Source organism: Lactuca saligna, chromosome 4 (assembly GCF_052625555.1).
Source record: "Lactuca saligna cultivar CGN05327 chromosome 4, ASM5262555v1, whole genome shotgun sequence".
NCBI classification, from domain to species: Eukaryota; Viridiplantae; Streptophyta; class Magnoliopsida; order Asterales; family Asteraceae; genus Lactuca; species Lactuca saligna.
The window spans coordinates 51,613,711-51,633,452 of NC_136420.1; the positions used below are offsets into that span (position 1 = coordinate 51,613,711).

The following is a 19,742-nucleotide window of genomic DNA, read 5'->3' on the forward strand; positions in this document are numbered from 1 at the left end:
ACGTAAAACCTTTAACTCATTGTCATTGGAATCAGATGACATTTCCTCTTTGCCCATTAAGTTTGAAATATTAAGATATTCTTGTATGCATTCCGAAATGTCTTATGTATGCACTGTCATTTTCTCCGAAACCCAATACCGAATGGGCCGGACCGAATAACTTTAATCCACAATGATCCATTCCAAAATAAATGATTATTTTTAAAAGACAATTATTTTATTCAAAATACCGACTCATTTGTTTAGATTACTCAATGTCCTTATAATAAATTTACAGTTATTTCAAAAAAGTAAAATAAACATAACATATGGCTGGCTAATTACAAAGTGTCATCTACCGAAAGTTGGCTCCTTGGTCTCGCTTCTTCCCCTAACAGGAACCTCTGCTTCCAAATCGAGAAAACCAAAGTCCACTGCTCTCTCACACTGATCAACCAATTTTGATTCAACAGGATGACGGAGTTCTTGGATTTGGAAACCCAAGACGCCGTGCGGATGCCATGGAATGTTCTTCCCGGCACCAAACAAGAAGCCGCTCAATGCGTCATCCCAATTTCCGCCATCTACACTCCGATCAAACCCTTACCCAACACCACCCCTCTCCTCCCTTACTCCCCCCTCCGCTGCCGCAATTGCCGATCCGTACTCAACCCTTTTTCCATCGTCGACTTCTCCACCAAAATCTGGATCTGTTCCTTCTGCCTCCACCGCAATCACTTTCCTCACCACTACCAATCCATCTCCGATGATAACCTCCCCGCGGAGCTCTTCCCTCAGTACACCACCATCGAATACGAACCCCAGAACGAGAGACCCGCTTCCCAAGCTATTCCTCAGGTGTTTTTCTTCGTCGTGGATACTTGTATGATCGAAGAGGAAATCGGGTTTCTAAGATCAGGGCTTTCGAGGGTGATTGGGGAGATTCCGGAGAATTCTCTTGTCGGTTTGATTACTTTCGGGAGGTATGTTTGTGTTCATGAGTTGGGGTTTTTCGGACGAGTTCCCAAGGTTTATGTGTTTAATGGGGCCAAAGAGATTACTAAAGATCAGGTTTTGGAGCAGATGGGTTTCTTTCTAAAGAAACCGAGACCAGCTACAGGAGTTGTTGCCGGAGTTCGAGATGGACTTTCTCAAGAAAGCATTTCCAGATTCTTACTGCCAGCTGCAGATTGCGAATTCGCCCTAAATTCGGTATCATCTCCGTACTCCTTTGTGTAAATTTCATGTTCACTCGTTAATCTTTGTATACTCTTATAACTTGATACCATATCAGGTATTAGACGAGCTTCAAAAAGATCCATGGCCAGTTCCTGCAGATCAACGAGCACCAAGGTCCACTGGCACTGCTTTAACCATAGCCGCTCATTTGTTGGGAGTATGTGTTCCTGGTTCAGGGGCTAGAATAATGGCGTTTTTGGGTGGGCCCACAACTGAAGGGCCAGGTTCTGTGAGTATATTCTAGTCACAGACTCTTACAAATTGTGTTACTCATTATTGCATATACATGTTCAAGATTGTATCAACTATCAAAAGCCTTTTGTATTCTAAAATCTTTTGCATTATCTTTCAGATTGTTTCAAAAGCCTTATCTGAACCTATTCGTTCTCACAAGGATCTAGATAAAGATGCTGCTCCTTTTTTCAACAAAGCAGTGAAGTTATATGAAGGACTTGCAAAGCAACTTATACATCAAGGACATGTTCTTGATGTTTTTGCTTGTGCTCTTGATCAGGTCATTTTTCCCTAAAATCTTGTCACTTTGATTACATATGGATTCAATACCTAGCTAAGTTGACCTAACCTAACAGTTTATTCTTCTAGGTTGGAGTAGCTGAGCTTAAAGTTGCAGTTGAAAAAACTGGAGGACTTGTTGTGTTAGCAGAAAGCTTTGGTCATTCAGTTTTTAAAGATTCTTTATTGCGTGTTTTCCAATCGGGTGACACTGACTTGGGTTTATCATCAAAGTAAGGTTTGATTTAATCTCTTCAATCCTTAACACATTGATATCTCATATCTTAATGTTGTCTCAATCACTTCTTGTTTTTGTAAATTGTAAATTGTAACAAAGTTCTCACTTTCTGCAGTGGTATATTTGAAGTAAACTTTTCAAAGGATATCAAAATCCAGGGTATTCTTGGTCCATGTGCATCACTTGAGAAGGTTCATATAGTGTTTTAAAGAATGTTGACTTTTGGTTGACTTTTTGTTGACTGATTGTTGTTTTTCGTGCAGAAAGGTGCTTTATGTTCTGATACTAGTATTGGTCAAGGGGGTACTACTGCATGGAAGATGTGTGGACTTGATAAATCGACTTCATTGTGTTTAATCTTTGATATTGTGAAGAAAGAAAGCTCAGATGTTATTAGTCAAGCTGCAAATAATCAGTTTTATTTCCAATTTTTGACTTATTATCAACATAGCAATGGACAAATGAGACTTAGAGCCACCACTCTTTCAAGAAGATGGGTCACAGGTCCAGGAAATATACAGGCATGATTATTCATTTATTCTATAAGTTACTTTAATTGTTAATTTATTATTATTATTGATTAAGAAAAGTCAAACTTGACTTTTTGCATTTGTAGGATTTGGTTGCTGGGTTTGACCAAGAAGCAGCTGCAGTAGTCATGGGGCGTCTAGTTTCTTTCAAAATGGAAACAGAGGTAACAATCTTTATTATATCTAAAGGTCTTAATTGATTTAACTTATTTTATTTTTTATATTTGTGTTGACTATATATATAGGCTGAGTTTGACCCCATAAGGTGGCTGGATAAAACACTGATACATTTATGTTCACGTTTTGGTGACTATCAAAAAGACAATCCATCTTCTTTTGTCCTTTCTCCTCGTTTATCAATCATTCCTCAATTTGTCTTCAATTTGAGAAGGTCTCAATTCGTACAGGTGTCACTTTCTTTCTTCGTTTACTTTTCAGGAACATTATTTTTTTTTTTTTTTTGCGGAAATTAAGGTTTTTTGGTGTTTATACAGGTTTTCAACAACAGCCCGGATGAAACAGCGTATTTTAGAATGGTTATGAACAGAGAAAATGTTGCAAATTCAGTTGTGATGATTCAGCCTTCTTTAATTTCTTATGCTTTTAATTCTGGAGCTGAACCTGCTTTATTAGATGTGGCTTCAATTGCTGCTGATAGAATCCTTCTTTTGGATTCTTATTTCACTGTTGTTGTCTTTCATGGATCCACCATTGCTCAATGGCGTAAAGCTGGCTACCAAAATGAACCTGAACACAAAGTACACTCTTTTCTTTTTCTTTTTTAAAAAAAAAAAAAAAAGGGTATAAAGGTCATTTCTTGTATAATTGTAAATTTGTAATTGCAGGTTTTTGCTCAGTTGTTGCAAGCTCCACTTGATGATGCTGATGCTATTGTAAAGGAAAGATTTCCAGTACCCCGTTTAGTGATTTGTGATCAGCATGGATCTCAGGTTACATAATCTCTCAACTAATTTATTATTATTATTATGAAATCTGTAAAACTTGTTATTTGTTTTTATATAATTGGGAATTAATTTAATGCAGGCTCGTTTTCTATTAGCAAAACTAAATCCATCAGCTACATATAATTCGGAAGCTCCTCCTACACCTGGTGGAGATGTTCTCTTTACAGATGATGTCAGCTTTGAAATCTTTTTAGATCATCTTCAACGATTAGCAGTTCAATAAATTTTACATTTTCTTCAACAATATACGCATAGTTTTCGCCAATTTTGTAAGATTTTTTCATCTTGATTACGTTCACTATTGTTAAATGATAACATGTTTGTCATGTATATTATTATTGTTATTTTTTTGTTGGTGTGGTTGTAGTTTTTGGAAGTATTCATATCTGGATTATAAAGGAGGGAAAAATCAGTGATACAGGTTAGAAAGTGATGATTGTAGTTATTATGTAGAAATTAGAATGTGGTTTTGTTTCTTGTTGTAAAGGGTAAAAGAAAACCCAAAACTAGCTTTTATTCTAGCTTTTCAACCATTGTCTAAAAAATAGAATCTGGTTTTGTTTTGATGTACGTGTTTGTTTGTTAAAAAAAAGGACAAAAATAAGTTTTGTTCATATTGATTTATTTCTTTTTTGGGTTATGGTGGCTATTTAGCAACCTAGGACATCCAATTTACATTTTAGAACAATAATCGTTTAATTATTCTTCATGAGTTATTAAACAACTTTTTGTTTCGTTAGGGTTTTCGATGATAATGAAGAAAAGTTTTTGATGTGTTTTCTTCATTACTATGTTTATTTGTTTTTTTTAAGACAAAACTGTAAAATTGATCCCTGTGGTATTCAAAAATCTTTGGATAGAGTCAAAAAAGTTTTCAACTTGCATGGATGATCCAAAATCAAGAATTTCCTTTGGTTTTGGTCCTGAAAAAATTGAAAGGATTATTTTGCTCTTAATATTATGTTTTACATTTTTTTATTTGTTTTAATATTTAAATAATTATAAAAAAAATAGAAAATAAAATAAACTCCTCTCTCTCTCTCTCTCTCTCTCTCTCTCAACCGACAATCCTTAAATGATGCCACCATTGATGGTGACCCTCACCCCCAATTTGCTGTCCATAGTGGAGATGGATCTCTGGTTGGTACTGTGGATATGGACGAAGGTGGTGAAGGAAGGCATGAAGGCTAACGATTATTCCTGATCCACACGAAGCATTCCTAATCCTAGCTCTTTCTCCGTTTACACAATCACCGACCAATCTCTGAACCACCCTAATTGCTACGGCAGCACTGACGTGTGACCTCCCTAGAAGTCCAAGAAACACAACCATTGTTGTCTTTGTCCCAAAAATGCCTATTATATGTAAGTATGACTCCATTGTTGATACCCAAACACCCTCTGGAATCCCCTTATTCACCACCATGCCCTTTAGCTCCTTCTTTGCTTCCTTCTCCATATCTCTGTAACCCTAACCAAGCCTTCATCACTAAGGTGGTGAAGGAAGACATGGAGGCTAACGATCAGATCCACACGAAGCATTTCTAAGCTCTGTCACCATTAAAATCTTACCTGGGACTTCTTTACCGTTAAAATCTTACTTGACATCGATTGAAGCTCCGGTAAACTCTAGATCATTGGTCATTTGTTTATTTGATCTACACCCCTTCTCCTTACTCTACCCTTTCATTTATGTTTCAATTTCATTTTCCCCACCTAGGATTTGTTCAGAAATTGATGATTCTGCCCTGGAATCACCTATTACTATGTTATCTTGAGTTGAAAACATTGATAGTCTGTTGATGTTTTTGTAGGGAATAAAGCAGGTCTTGATTGGTGATGTTGAGAATTGGTAAAGTCCTGTGAATTTAATGATCTGTTAATTAGAGATTACGCCTTGTTGGTGAAATTAAAGGGGTGTTATAGAAAGAATTGTTGGTAAACCCAAATTTGTCTTTGAAATTGACAAGGGTGATAATCGGTGGTGGTTGTGGTGTTGTCGGAAAAATGAAGGTGCGATGAATGGAGATGGGGTTGGGACCAAATCAGAGAGAGAGAGAGAGAGAGAGAGAGAGAGAGAGAGAGATTTTATTTTCAATTAACATAATAAAAATAAATATGAAAAAATACAAAAAAGGAATTAGAAGGGCAAAATGGTCATTACAAGTGCTTTATGGACCAAATTCACAGGATATTCATAATTTTGGGACTAAAACCAAAGGAAATTTTTGATTTTGGACCATCCATGCAAGTTGAAAACGTTTTGGACCCTATTCAAAGATTTTTGAATACCATAAGGACCAATTTTGCAGTTTTGTCTTTTTTTAAATTAAAAGCTAGTAAGTTATTGGGGATTGAACTTGGTTAACGACAAAAGTGTAGGGAGTAAACATGCAAATATTTGTAAGTCATACAGGGAAGCAAAGTATGAAACCAAAAAGTGAAAGTCGGAAACCAAAAAGTGTAATATTACAATACACTAGGTGTGAGATCCATGTATTACATGAGTTTATTAAAAAAAATCAATTTTAAAATTTTAACAATTTGAAAATTTTGAATTAATAAGAAAAATGAGAATTTTTTTGAATTATTAAAATTAATAAGTCTTTAATGTATTGAATACATTATATATATAAACCATTTCTAATAAATACCTTACATATATATTATCTTATATATTAAATGTGGAACTTTAATTTAATAAAATGAAAAATACAATAAAATGACAAGTGAAAAATAGAAAATTTAAAAATTCTAGAAAATGTCATGTGTCAAAATAAAAGAGAAGAAGACATGTAGCAAAAAAACCTTCATTATAGTAGATTACGGGGGCATGCAAGGGGGAGTGGGATGTGGACCTAATCTTCAAATTTTCTATTAGGTATGGATAATTTTTGTTTTTTGTTAAACATGTGGATCGTTTTTGTTAAGAAAAAAAAACAAGAAAAAGAGGACCTTTTCTGTAGTTAAGAAGATATTTTTTGTAATTTATTTTCTATAGGTCAAACTTAAATATATGGCCTGTTTTTGTAAAATAGAAACTTTATATGAACCTTTTTTATAAATTACAAAATTACAGGATTAAATCTATCAAAATCCAAAAAATCTTTTAGGGCAAAACTCTGAAACTAAAAAAAAATGATTATTATTCTTAAGTACGGTTTTAGTTCATTATGTGGAGATGATCTATGTAACACAGTGTTTTTTTTTACAAGTCATCCATTTTTATACCCATTTTGAATTCTGGCCCGTTATATGCTCCTACGGATAGGTGTGCAAAAAAACCGGTTTAGGAACCTAACCGGTTGCTGAACCGGAAACCGATTTAGGCCTGAACTGGTTCACTTAAGAACCGAACCGTATATGAACTGAACCACCGGATTCGACCAATTCGTCCTTTTTACCCTTGAGACCGGTTTGAAACCAGTTTTTTTGATCCGGTTTGCTGAACCGGTTTTCGAGAGCTACCGTTTTTTTGTCTTTTCCTAACGGCTATATAGCCGTTTGAGGCTGTTAAGGACCCGATTTTGGCTCTTTTTTGACCATATTAACCATTCCTTATAGTATATATATGTCTTAGATGTTTAGGTCTCCACTTTACCTTAACCATTCCTCAAAAAACCTCTCTTAGTTCAAAAAAACCCTCTTAATTCAAACAATGAATTCAGCTTCCATTGGTGTTGGAGATTCATCAAACAATCCTACCGTTGTTAGCATCAAATAAACAAATAGAAATCCGGATATTTGGTGCAACTATGATTTGTGTGTAATGTCGAACGGTACAAAAAGAGCGCGATGCAAGAAATGTGGTGTTTTTTTTAATGAAAATGGGAAGTCGACATTGAAAACTCATATGACCAAAAGATGCCCCGCGGTGAAATTTGTGCCGGGACATAATCAAACAACAATGGTGAATGATGCAACATTGTGGAGTTATGATTTGGCTAAAGTTCGGGATAGGATGTCGAAGTTCGTGATTCAAGAATGTTTGCCTTTTGACCACTTCGACAACAAACGATTGACTTCACTCATCCAAGATACTCTCCAACCACGATATTGCCATGTGAGTCGTACTTTTATTAGACGTGATTGTATTGAAATGTGGAAACTTGCAAAAAATGAATTGATATTAGGATTTCAATCTTTAGAAACTGGTGTGAATTTAACTTGTGATGTTTGGACGGCTCCTCACGGTTCACCGGATGCGTACCTTTGTGTTACCGCTCATTGGATTAATCCAACTAATTGGGTAATGATGAAGCGTACGATTACGTTTGAATTGTTTGAGTACCCACACACCGGTAGAAATTTATTTAAAATTTTAGATTGTGTGATCAAAACTTATAAACTTGAAGAAAAGATTTTTTCTATATCTTTTGATAATGCTTCAAACAACACCGTCGCGGTTGGACAACTAAAACTAAAATATAAACCAATTTGCGATGGTGTTTTTTTTTTCATAGTCGATGTGTTGCACATATCATTAATTTGGTTGTGCAAGATGGACTAACTAGCATTAAAACTATAAAATATGGTTTCAAAGACATGCTAAAAGATATTTTTAGTTCTAGTAATGCTCGATATCATAATTATATGCAATTTTGTGTCAATGCGAATGCCCTCTTTTTAGGTCCGAATTGGGAAAATAATACTCGATGGAACTCCACTTGCAAAATGTTTGAATGTGCCTTACGTCAAAAAGATACTTTAAAAATATTCCATGACAACCTCGCGGACCGTAATAAGGTTACGGCTTATCCGGAATCAAGTTGGGATACTATCAAACTTGTCACGGACATTCTTGATGTTTTTAAAAAAGCAACTACTTATTTATCGGGGGTTTATTATCCTACAAGTTGTTTAGTTTTAAACCAATTTTTTTAATGTGCGCGGAAATAAATGAGTTTGAAATGAGGAGCACAATGTTTGCTAATATGATGAAATCGATGAAAGCAAAGTTAAAAAAATATTTTCAAGAAATGTCTCTCATTATTACTTGTTCCGCCACTTTGAATTCGGTTCTAAATGTTGGGGGGGGGGGGGGGTTGAGAACCGCTCTTGAACCGGTTTTTGAACCGGTTTACATATGTTCGGATTATTTTGGGGCTGGACCGGTTTGGAACTGAACCGGTTTTCGGGTGAATCGGTTTTGACTAAGTTGACCAGAACCGAACCGGTTTTTTGAACCGGTCCGATTCATAAAAAAACCGGTTTGTGCATGCCTACCTACGGATTCAAAAGCATCACTTTGTTACTTAGTCCAGCAAAGTGTCCAAAACAATTGATTAGGTTAATTTTAGTGTTTTTTTGGGCTAAGTAGTTTAGAGATGTTGGCGTTAATTTAGGCCGATAAAAATAATCACACCTGACACCTCTTAATAATTTGCCAAATAATAACAAAAATGTAACCAAGTTTCTAAATATAACATAACATTTAGCAGGGTCCGCTTCAAAATGTAGTGGGCACTATGAAATTCTCTTTAAATAAATGAAGATTTTTTTTAGTCGTCGTATTCTTATTCAATTTGACAAATGTCATTTTGTGGTTATTTTGAATTACTTTTTTTCATACATGTTATTTTATGAGTTTTTCTATTTTTATTGAATTCCATATAATATTTTAATATAATAATTACAATAAATATAATAATAATTGGATATTAATAAACTTATATTTTCAGTTCAAAATTCCTAAAATTAAAGGTCATTAGTTTCTTTTATTTATTAAAATTATTTATTTAAATTTAAAAGATAAAAAACATTTTTATTATAATAATTCATTATTTTTTATATTTTCTTATAGATTCAAAGTTTTCAAATTGAACTTTATATTTAACTTTTCACACCTAATGTTATAAATATGTGTATCCCAGCAAACCACTCAAAATGAAGTACTGCTAAATGAGAATTTATATTGAGAATAAGAATTCTTAGGTTTAAAGAAATTTACAAATAAACTTGGTGCGTAAGTGGAAAATAATCTCTTAAAATATAGAGGACCATATGACATATCGTAGTGAATAATGCTTTTAGTGAATCCGCTAAAAAAATGTATGGCAATGGTAAGAATTTGTGAAATTTTAATTCCTGGAAAATGATTAAATAAGTTAATTATTTGAGTCATTTGATCTTTAGTCAAGTACTTAGAGTTAATTTATGAACATTTATGTATTCTAATTAGATAAAACCTATAGAATTTACAGTATATCCTAAATCAGATGATTCCTATATTAATTGAGTCGTATTTCCGGTTTTCTATCATAACTCAAATCGATAGATAGGTGGTTGGTTGAAAAGCTTATGCGAAGACTGTGTAAGCTGTTTTCCACATTTGTTCTGTTTTCTCTAGTTCATTTTTCATCAAATTTAAAGAAATAGTAGTTTTGAACGAAATAACAAAATCAACAATACAAAATTAAAAAGGTATTGTAGAGAAACCAAACATTTTCATGTAATATAAAATTAACAAATCAAACCCCAATGGTTGCCTTTAGGCATGCAATTTCCAAAAGTCTAATTCCAAATACCAGAATTACCCCTGCTTTTATTCTAGTTAATTGATTTGTGGTAAGTTACTCATGTAGTTAAGTGTCAATTTAAAATCCCAATATCTCTCCTCTCTACCCCCTCTTCATGTCTTCCCCCAATAGTTAGTATCAAAGCAAATAAGCATAAGCCCATGTGGTCTACCATAAATCTGCAAAATTAAATTAAAAAAAAAATTACCATTATATTATTTAAAACAAAACTATTTAAAGAGTTATATGTAATGTAATGAACACAATTTGAAAGAGTGTTTTATAAAAGTAGATAAACTTGTATGCCCAAATGCAGAAACACAATGGAAAAGTGTCTTTGAGGAATTGGCTTTTTCTGTTGGGTGGATTGTACTTTCTGCAAAAATAGTTGTACCTTGTGTTAGTAGCTAGAAGTGACTGGGATAGTTGCATATTGTTTGTCCACCACCTCAATTAGCTTATTGGCTATAGCACTTGCATAAACAGAGGACCCTTCACAAATCTGCACATGTCATTCAAAATCAAGAAACTTTCCATGAATCCACCAAATAATTTGTTATTTGGAGAAATACCCAGAAAAATTGAGCAAATGGGTTGTAATGTACAACTCAACATTGCATACGATGGCTTAAAGAAGTTGTACCTTGGTATTGAACAGATAGCTGTAGAAATCACCGATGAGTCCACCAGCGACATGATGAAGATCCAGTTGAAGCTCATGAAGAACTTTTGAAACAAGAAACAAACAGTTGATCCTCTTTTGTTGCACCAATTTGATTGTAACTTCATCATCAATGATTCGAACATCGATCTCTGTGTTTTTGGATTTTCTCTGTAGCCATGAGCTCCTCATTGTAGAAGTTGAATTGCCGTTGTAGGTTTGTTGATCATGAGCATGATCTCCGGCGCCGGCGCCGGCACCGGCGCTGCCACCACCATTGCTCTTTGTGTAAATACTCTCTACATCTAAAGTCGAATCGTCTTCTGTTTTGTGCTTTTTCATCCTACCTCTGTTGCATCTCTTCCTCTCCACCAAAATCTTCAGTTCTTCGACAGTTCTCTTGAGTTCGTTGATGTATTCAATGGCATCTCCGACCACCGATGCTCGATCAGCCTTTTCTTCAACAAGAAAACAGAATTAAAAAATGTAAATGTTATCAAATTCATCTCAGACTCAAAATTCTCATACCTTTGTGGGATTTGGGACTAATCCCTTCAAGGCCTCAAACTTGCCATTCAATTGTTGCCTTCTATGTTTCTCAGTCGCAAAATGTTTTGTATCTTTGTTTTCTCTCCCTTTTCCATTAATTATTCCCCCACCAAACTCCAAAACGGCATCTCCGTCATGATACAGTTGATTCTGTTCTCCTCTGTCCATATCCATCTCGCCAAAAATGGAGCCACAACCAGTCAAATTGAACCCGTTTGGGAGAGAATTCAGCAACTCTCTGAAGAATGGAGGCTGTGGAGGGAGATTGTGAGGTAATAGCGGATCGAACATGACTTGACCCGAGGTTTGATCGATATGGGTCGGGTTGGAAAAGCATATTGATGAAGAGCATCTGGGTAACTGGAAGAGATTGAGGAGATCTGGTGGTGTTGGTGTAGGCAAACAATTGTTATCGTTCCCGATAAGAATCTGATCATGAGGATTATGAGCCCAGTTGATTTGTTGGTGGTTCTGGTGATCCATGTCCATGTTCATGAGATGTTGGTGATGAAGCTGATCTGCAGGTGCTTCAATGGCGGAGAAATTGGAAATTTGGTGGAAGTTGGAGACATGGGGTTGTGGGAAACTGTCACCTTGATGATCAATAAGCACTTGTTGATGGTGAGCTACAGAATTGGGATCGAAGCAACCACTTGCTTCAAACATATCTGAATTCTCCAGCATTTTCTCTGCAAGTTGTAGAGAGAGAGGGAATTTGGAAAACTTCTAAGCTTTGTGTGTTCGAAAAGATTGAAAACTTGAAGTATTGATCGTAACAACACGAAGATGAATTCACAATCTGGCGATAGAATGAGAATTTGAGGAGACACAGAAGCAGATATCACCAAGTAACCAAAAAGGAATTGCTATTTAGAGAGGGAGGAAGGTAGGTTGAGAGTAGGGGACTGGAAGTGAAGATATAAACGTATTTATATCACTCAAAATAGGTTATAACTGGGTCCCTATATTTAGAATTTTTACATAGATAAAAAAAAAACTAAGATATTGTTGATTGTAATTAATTATGAATTAATTTGTTAAGTAAAAATAAACATAATAATATTATTAGAATATAATTTTGTATTTTCAAATTTTGAATTGAATTTGATTTGTTACAAAGAAAAGAAAATAATAAAAATCATAGAAAAATACCATGTGTCACAAAGATATTCTAATAAACTGACACGTATCATTTTTTAGGTTTCATTTATTAGAATATTAGACTAGATTATATTTGCCACAAAATGACTCCAATTTCATGTTAAAATACAAATTATGAACTTCACAAAATTATTTATTTCATATATATTATAATAAAAAAATCAAATACATTGTATCTTTTTGAAAATCATTTTAACAAAATTCAGTAAACTTTTTGGAAACTTACAAATATTTTCATCAGCTATCATTTCTTTTTGTTGAGTAGTGGCTATGAAGAAATATCAATCCCCATCAATATCTTAACCTAATGGTTAAGGAACAAATATACATATTAGATTATGTTCTTACTAATTAACTAATAAAACATTTCGAATATGTTTGGCCAAAATAATGTAGTTGAAAGTTATAACTTTTCTTTGTTAAATGTTTCACAAAAAATACTAATTTAATGAACATAATACAATTATAATAATATATTTTGTGAACACAAAAGTTTCAGTCGTGTACATTCTTATAATATATATTTTTAAATAATTATGTTTACTGGTGCATATATTAGTCGTTCTAGAAAATCAATTAATATAACTTTTAATCATATATAATTATATATGTTATTTATAAAATCCGCAAATTGAACCTTATTCAAAAATTCTGTTCATCCATTATCGAAAATATTCATTTAATCACTTTTAAATCATCAATATTTTGTAATAAGAAAACAATTTACACACACAAACACACACACACACACACATATATATATATATATATATATATATATATATATATATATATATATATATATAGGGAAAAGAGAATATACATTACAGCCCCACCTAAACTTAGGTACTAAACCTCTTGAAAATACATTATTTTCCTATATAAAGATTACGGTTAATACTTCAAGACGTAAATTCAAGATCGACACAATAAGGTTTAGGGTTTAGGGTTTAGGGTTTAGGGTTTAATTTTAAGGTTTAGGGTTTACGGTTTAAGGTTTAGGGTTTAGGGTTTAGATTTAGGGATTATGGTTTAGGTTTAGGGTTTAGGGTTTAGGGTTTAGGTTTAGGGTTTAGTAATGTTCACTTGGGTGAAGTAATAAACGATAATTGAGGAAAGAAAACAAAGATGGTAAAACAATAATGAAAGAAAGAAATGTTATGAAGGATGATATATTTACCAAGTGAAACCAAACCGGACATATTTAGCATTGTTAAAACGATATTTTTTAGAGGTTTAGTACCTAAGCTTAGGTGGGACTGTAATGTATATTCCATATCCCTATATATATACACACACTAGCCGTTTGTCCGCGCAAAGCGACGGCGGCGAATATTACAATGCCAAAACCAAAAAATATTGTGGTAGTGGATTCGATGGAGGCAAAGGAGATGAAGATTTTTATTAGTCTCCAGACAACTATATTTTATGCAAAAAAATTAGGGAACTCCAATTTGAATGAGTTTTTAAATTTCAAACGATTTATCGAAAAGAAGTGTTTCAGATTTCGAATGCACCAGATACCAGAGAAGAGATATTTTAGGAGTACAAGTTGGGTCAAAATTGATGAAAATACTAATTCCATCCCTAAAAATAAAGAAATACTAATTTAAATGTGTTTTTAAAGCTTGTATCCATAACATTATCATTTGTAAGATATATATTATAATATTATTATATTAATAGTTAGTTGTACTTTAAGCTTAAAAACTTAAACGTCTTAAAAAAATATTATTATTATATTGATTATATTTATAAAAATAGTAAGATTTCTTTTATATATATATATATATATATATATATATATATATATATATATATATATATATATATATATATATATATATATATTGTTAAGTTTCATTTTGAAAAAAAAAAATGATGACAAAGTGTCTAAAACGTAATTAATTTTATTAAAATATGACATTTTTCATCATCATCTCATAAGGAAGATAAATAAAAATAAATAAAAGAGAAAGATATTTAATTTAAAAAAAAAAAGTTATAGCCATTGTCTACTCTAGTTTATAGACAAACAAACTCATAATTCTTGTAGTAAATAAACCGTAAAATAATGCCCGTGATTGTATGACTATTATTATTTTCATTTTTAGTTTTGAAAAGTTTAATAATTTTTAATATAATCCGTATTTTATTTGTAGTTTTGAAAAATTTAATATAATCCGTATTTAAGGGTCAAGAAACGGAAAGAAAAAGAAATAAAGTTTAACAACTTCCAGTTCGTTGGTGGGAGATTCTGGGTGGGACCCACCAGAATTATTTGATTTGATTTTGTACTTTGTTTCATTTTCTTTACCTTTTCTTTTCGTTACACTTCTATGTTATTTTCTTTGTATAGTACAATCGACGGTTTAGATATTTTTATCAGGAATATATAGTAATTTACTTTTTTTTTTTTTTTTTTTTTTTTTCATATATAAGTAGGACAAGTATTTCCTTTTTGGAAAGACGAAGATGTTTCTTTACAAAAATATTAGAAACAAAGATTTAATCTGGTTTTTATATCGATTATATTAAACTATGATGGATTTACAAATTATATTTATTTTAAGATACTTTATGAACTATTTATATGAGTTTTCTCATATGTAAAAAAAAAAAAAAAAAAAAAAAAAATTCTAGTACTTTTTCCGTTTTTCGTGTCTTGTTAGTTATTGTACCGACATTTGAAATGGAGAATATGAATATGTACCGTTTTGTATATATCGTACAATTAGTACATAATCAAGACTCTAAAAAGATTGGCAATCCAAAAAAATATTTAAACAAATATTTAAGATATTTCTTTGCAAATCTCTCTCACGTTAATAGGCATGTGTGTCTCTAATGCCAATTATTAGTTTTTTGGGCTTTTACATTCGTTTCATTTTGGTCTAGTCTATTGATGGTAGCTCTAGTTTCATATGGATATCATGGATTCTTTTTCCCATATTAGTTATATTTGGGGTATTCATCCGATGATCAAATTTTAATAAGTGTTAGATGGTAATAACAAAATTTGTCTTCCTCTTTGGCAAAATGACCAAGAAGTTCAAACTATTTGTTCTTGTCGAATAACAATTTCGAACTCTTTTTAGTTTTTTCAAGAAGGTTCAAAACGATGTCTAGTACGAAAATTCACAATCTAAATAGAAAATTTCGAATTTGTTCATGATTTTTGTATTGGGTCTTCATGTTTTTGGGTTTTGTTCAGAACCTGTTTATAAATTTTGAGCTTGTTCATTAGTATCAAGTTGGTTTTCTTGTGTTAAATATTTATTGAAATGATATAATAGAGATGGGAGAAGAGAAAAAAATTGTATTATTTATTGAAAAATTGAAGATTTGTGAAGAAGAAGAAAAATAGCTAGAAATTTTTAAATTTCTGAAAAAGATGGTCATTTGCAAATAATTAAAAAAAAATAGCTATTAACTTCTAACATTTTCAAAAATATCACTTTTTTTTGGTAGGATATATGGATCCTTTTATAATAGTATATACTAATATACATATATTTTTATTTTGAGAAATTAAATATCCTTCTACCATTTCCTCCTACTTATATTCTTACACATGTGAAATAATCGCAAGTGTCATATTTGAATAATATTAATTATATTTTAATACATTTGTCATCATTTCAAATTGGTAGGAGGACAAGTAGGAAGAAAAGTAGAAGGATATTTAATTCTTTTTTTAGTTTTATTTTATTGTTATTACAATCGATTGGTGGTTTATCTGGTAAGACTTAGTAAGCACTTATGTCTCGGGAGCTTCAATCATGCCAGAAAAGGTAACTCAATTTCGTTAGCAAATTTGGGAAGCAAAGACGTTTATGTATTTTCACCAAATCGCTTACTTGCTGAGAGATTGACTTGTTTGTTCTAAACGAAAATACTTCTTATAGAAAACAAGTTATTTTTAGTATAGCTTTGTCTTTTAAACGATCTATCAAGCTATGAAAATGTTATACAAATACAAAGCAATCAATAAAAACAAAAAATAAAATTTTATAATACAAAATTAAACTATTACATTTTATTTTTGCATCTAGCCCTTAAAAAGTAGCCTTAATCTTTTCACCAATTAAATGTTTCATACTTTAGCTTTTATTTTAATCGATAAATTTACAGAAATCTTTCTTATTGTATAAATTTTGGATATTTAACTAATTATCAAGTATTTTTTTTATAATGGTTAGGATCCACATAAGAACATATATCAAGAGGATATATAGGGGTGACAATTGATGATACGATACGACAAAAATACACGACACACAACGAAATTGAGACGAAACTGAAATTCGAATACGTGTTCGTGTCAAATATAAAAAACACGACTTCGTTTCGTGTCGTGTCGTGTTCGTGTTCAAAATTCGACACGAAATTAACACGATTTACTATTTTTCGGTCGTGTTATTCGTGTTTGTCGTGTTACGTATGATTAAATATTAATTAAATAAATTAATTGTTATATTATGTCATCTTTTTCGTGTCATGTCGTGTTTGTTGTTTTTTAATTTGTTCGTTTTCGTGTTAGTTGAAAAAAACACGACAGTGTGTCGTGTCGTGTTCATGTTACAAAAAGTTTTGTCGCGTCGTGTCGGACAAAAACACAACACGATAGCCCGATTTGTCACCCCTAAACATACATATAACCTACTTAACCTATAGAAAGACCATTTTTGCTACTAACAGTTTTTCATTAATCTTTATACATGAGATATTCATCGAAATGATATATATTAAAGAATAACTAGCTTTTTAACAAGTAACGTAAATCACTTTCAAATGCGAAAATTTAGAATTTTCAAACTAGATATAGATTTTCAAATTCATTCTTTCTAAAGAAAAAAAAAAGTTTGTAAAATGTTTTTTTCCACAAAAAATCCATATATAGTTAAAATATTATAGTTTGAAATTTCATTTTTCTTTTTTGAGTTTTGAACTTTTTTTCTGTTTGTATAATTTATAGTAACATGCAATGACACGACACGATAAAAATACACGTCAAGAAACGAAATTGAGACAAAATTGAAATTTAAAATTGCGTTCATATCTAGTGTGAAAAAACACAACATCATGATTAAATATGAATTAAATAAACCAATAGTTATTTTAGGTAAACCTAGCCATGTCGTGCGTGTTTTAATTCTGCCATTTTCATAAGTAAATAAAACTAGACATCGTGTCGGGTTGTGTTATACAAAAACTTATCTTTTCATGTTATGTCACACAAAACACGATAAGATTGTGTGATTTAATACCCAATGTCCGAGTGTTCCGAAATTATATTTTATTTCAGATATCTATTTATATTTATAATAGAGATGAGAGATAAGAAAAAAAATCTTCGTTACAAAATAACTATTTTAAAGAAAAATAAGTAAGAACGACGGTGAGAATTGATAGAGAAAAAGATGTGACGGATAGAAGAAAACTCAAAGAAAAGTTTAATTTCAGTTCGAAAATAAAAAATAAAAAATAAAGAGAAAAAAAGAAAAATACTAGGTGTTAAGGTTATTTGTTAAAAAGCTTGTCAAGTTCTAATAACTGTTAATAAATTTTGGTCATTGGTGAATATCATTCCAAACTTTTACACATGCATAAACTTGTTCAAAAGCATTTTTCTAAGAGTATCATTATTTGAAATATTTTAATGTTTAGTATGTCGCAACTAATTTATTTTTTAATTTTTTTTATAGCCGGTTAACGGTTAGCGGTGAGACCTTTAATATAAGAGGCAAGGTCTTTACTAAGTAGGCTAGACCACATTGGCTTGAAATTTTTTAAATTGTTATCAACAACAAACAAAAAAATATACATTTTTATTAATAATTCATTATTCTACAATTTTTATTAATAATTCATTAATTTAAATTGTTAGCCGTTAGTATCACGAAACCGTTAACATCTGTAATAGAACTCGAGACCTTCAATGTAAGAGACAAAGTTTCTACCAAGTGGGCTAGTCCTATATTGGGTTGAAAATTTTAAATTGTTATCAATGGCCGACAAAAAAAATATACATTTTTATTAATAATTCATTATTTTACTAACTATTTTATACTTTTCTAACTAGTTTTTTTAGCTATAAACTAAATTGTTTTAAATAACATAAAAATCTACTAATCTTATCTATTATTTTTAACCACACGTCATATGTTTCAAATAAAAAAAATCAATTTTATGTAAATATAAAAAACATAACTGAAAACATAATAATACACGATACTTGAAATAATAGGTCTAAAATAATATGGTTAAGGAGGATAAATTAAATAAGAGATTAGTTTTTATTTTGTATATTTGATATAATATCTTCTTATTTTGAGATAATGGATTGAATAAAAAACTCAATAACTATTTATTTTGGAATAATAATTGATGGAGCTATATTTTGTAAATTAAAAAAAAACATATATTTCAATGGTAATAAGCTTTAAGAATTGGTTGTACAAATAATAATAACTTAAGTCTTGCAAAACCCTTTAATGGAATTGCTTTATTATTTTATTTTATTTTATTTTTTGCCAATTTTAAGCATGTACTTTTTATCATTTTATATAAAATAACGACGTATCGTAGATATCATTTCACAAATTACCTGAAATTAAATTAAAAAATAATTTGTGAAAAATGGAAATCAATTTGAAAAGTTGATATTAATTATAACATGCTTTTAATTATTTTTCTACATTATATTGGATCACACAATTTGCAACCATTCACCAAAGTATGTTAGTTGGGGAGTTGCAATTTGGTTATATTTGTAATTAGTTTCATTCTTATACTTACTGGGTCCCATTGTTTTCCTTTTCATGCAAATTGCCCACTCTAACTAACTCAAGCAACCACCATTTTCGATTTTTATTTTAATTTGATAATACTTTATATCGATTATTGAGTTAGATATTGTCTTATAAAATAAAGTATTTTCTATGTGATTTTCTAAGGTATTATAAATCTTATTTGTAGGTTGAATCGATAAAAAAATGGTTTAAGCTGTTAGAACTTAGAATGTAATGACTTAATACAACCGTTACCTATATAAAAGATCTCATATATTAAATTTATATTTTATTTTATTTAAAAAGAAAAAAACACTTACATTTATTTTATTTTTTTTGATTTGATATTTTAATTTAGGATTAGTTATATAAAAAGTTATATGTTGGGTTTTTTTCAAATTAAATTTCAATTGTATATGTATATTCTAAAGAAGCCATTTTATTTTCCAAATCAAAAAATAAAAAACATATATTTAAGAAAATTAAGATTTACTTCTAGAAAAACTTACAAGTTCTTTGTTGCGACATTCTCCATTTTACAGAACCAATTAAAACATTTTCTTCCAGGGGCATAGCTATGTTTTGTTGCGGAAAA

The 19,742-nt window shown here is 31.1% G+C and overlaps 2 protein-coding genes across 2 annotated transcripts; one reads left to right on the forward strand and one right to left on the reverse strand.

Moving 5' to 3' along the window:
• The first annotated feature begins 296 nt into the window (after positions 1 to 296).
• LOC145041826 (protein transport protein SEC23 C-like) lies at positions 297 to 3,876 on the forward strand. The gene is made up of 12 exons (XM_078990021.1): positions 297 to 1,191; positions 1,274 to 1,447; positions 1,571 to 1,732; positions 1,822 to 1,964; positions 2,085 to 2,160; positions 2,233 to 2,490; positions 2,586 to 2,663; positions 2,745 to 2,906; positions 2,994 to 3,257; positions 3,345 to 3,449; positions 3,544 to 3,733; positions 3,832 to 3,876. The coding sequence occupies exons 1-11, from the start codon at positions 454 to 456 to the stop codon at positions 3,685 to 3,687; spliced, it is 2,304 nt and encodes a 767-aa protein (XP_078846147.1). The 5' UTR covers positions 297 to 453; the 3' UTR covers positions 3,688 to 3,733; positions 3,832 to 3,876.
• A 5,981-nt stretch (positions 3,877 to 9,857) lies between these two features.
• Positions 9,858 to 12,090, reverse strand: LOC145041827 (transcription factor bHLH91-like). Its single transcript, XM_078990022.1, has 4 exons — positions 11,172 to 12,090; positions 10,626 to 11,096; positions 10,377 to 10,484; positions 9,858 to 10,161 (listed from the first exon to the last, which is right to left on the reverse strand). Exons 1-3 carry the CDS (start codon positions 11,874 to 11,876, stop codon positions 10,383 to 10,385), a joined length of 1,278 nt encoding a protein of 425 aa, XP_078846148.1. The 5' UTR covers positions 11,877 to 12,090; the 3' UTR covers positions 9,858 to 10,161; positions 10,377 to 10,382.
• Positions 12,091 to 19,742: the final 7,652 nt, after the last annotated feature.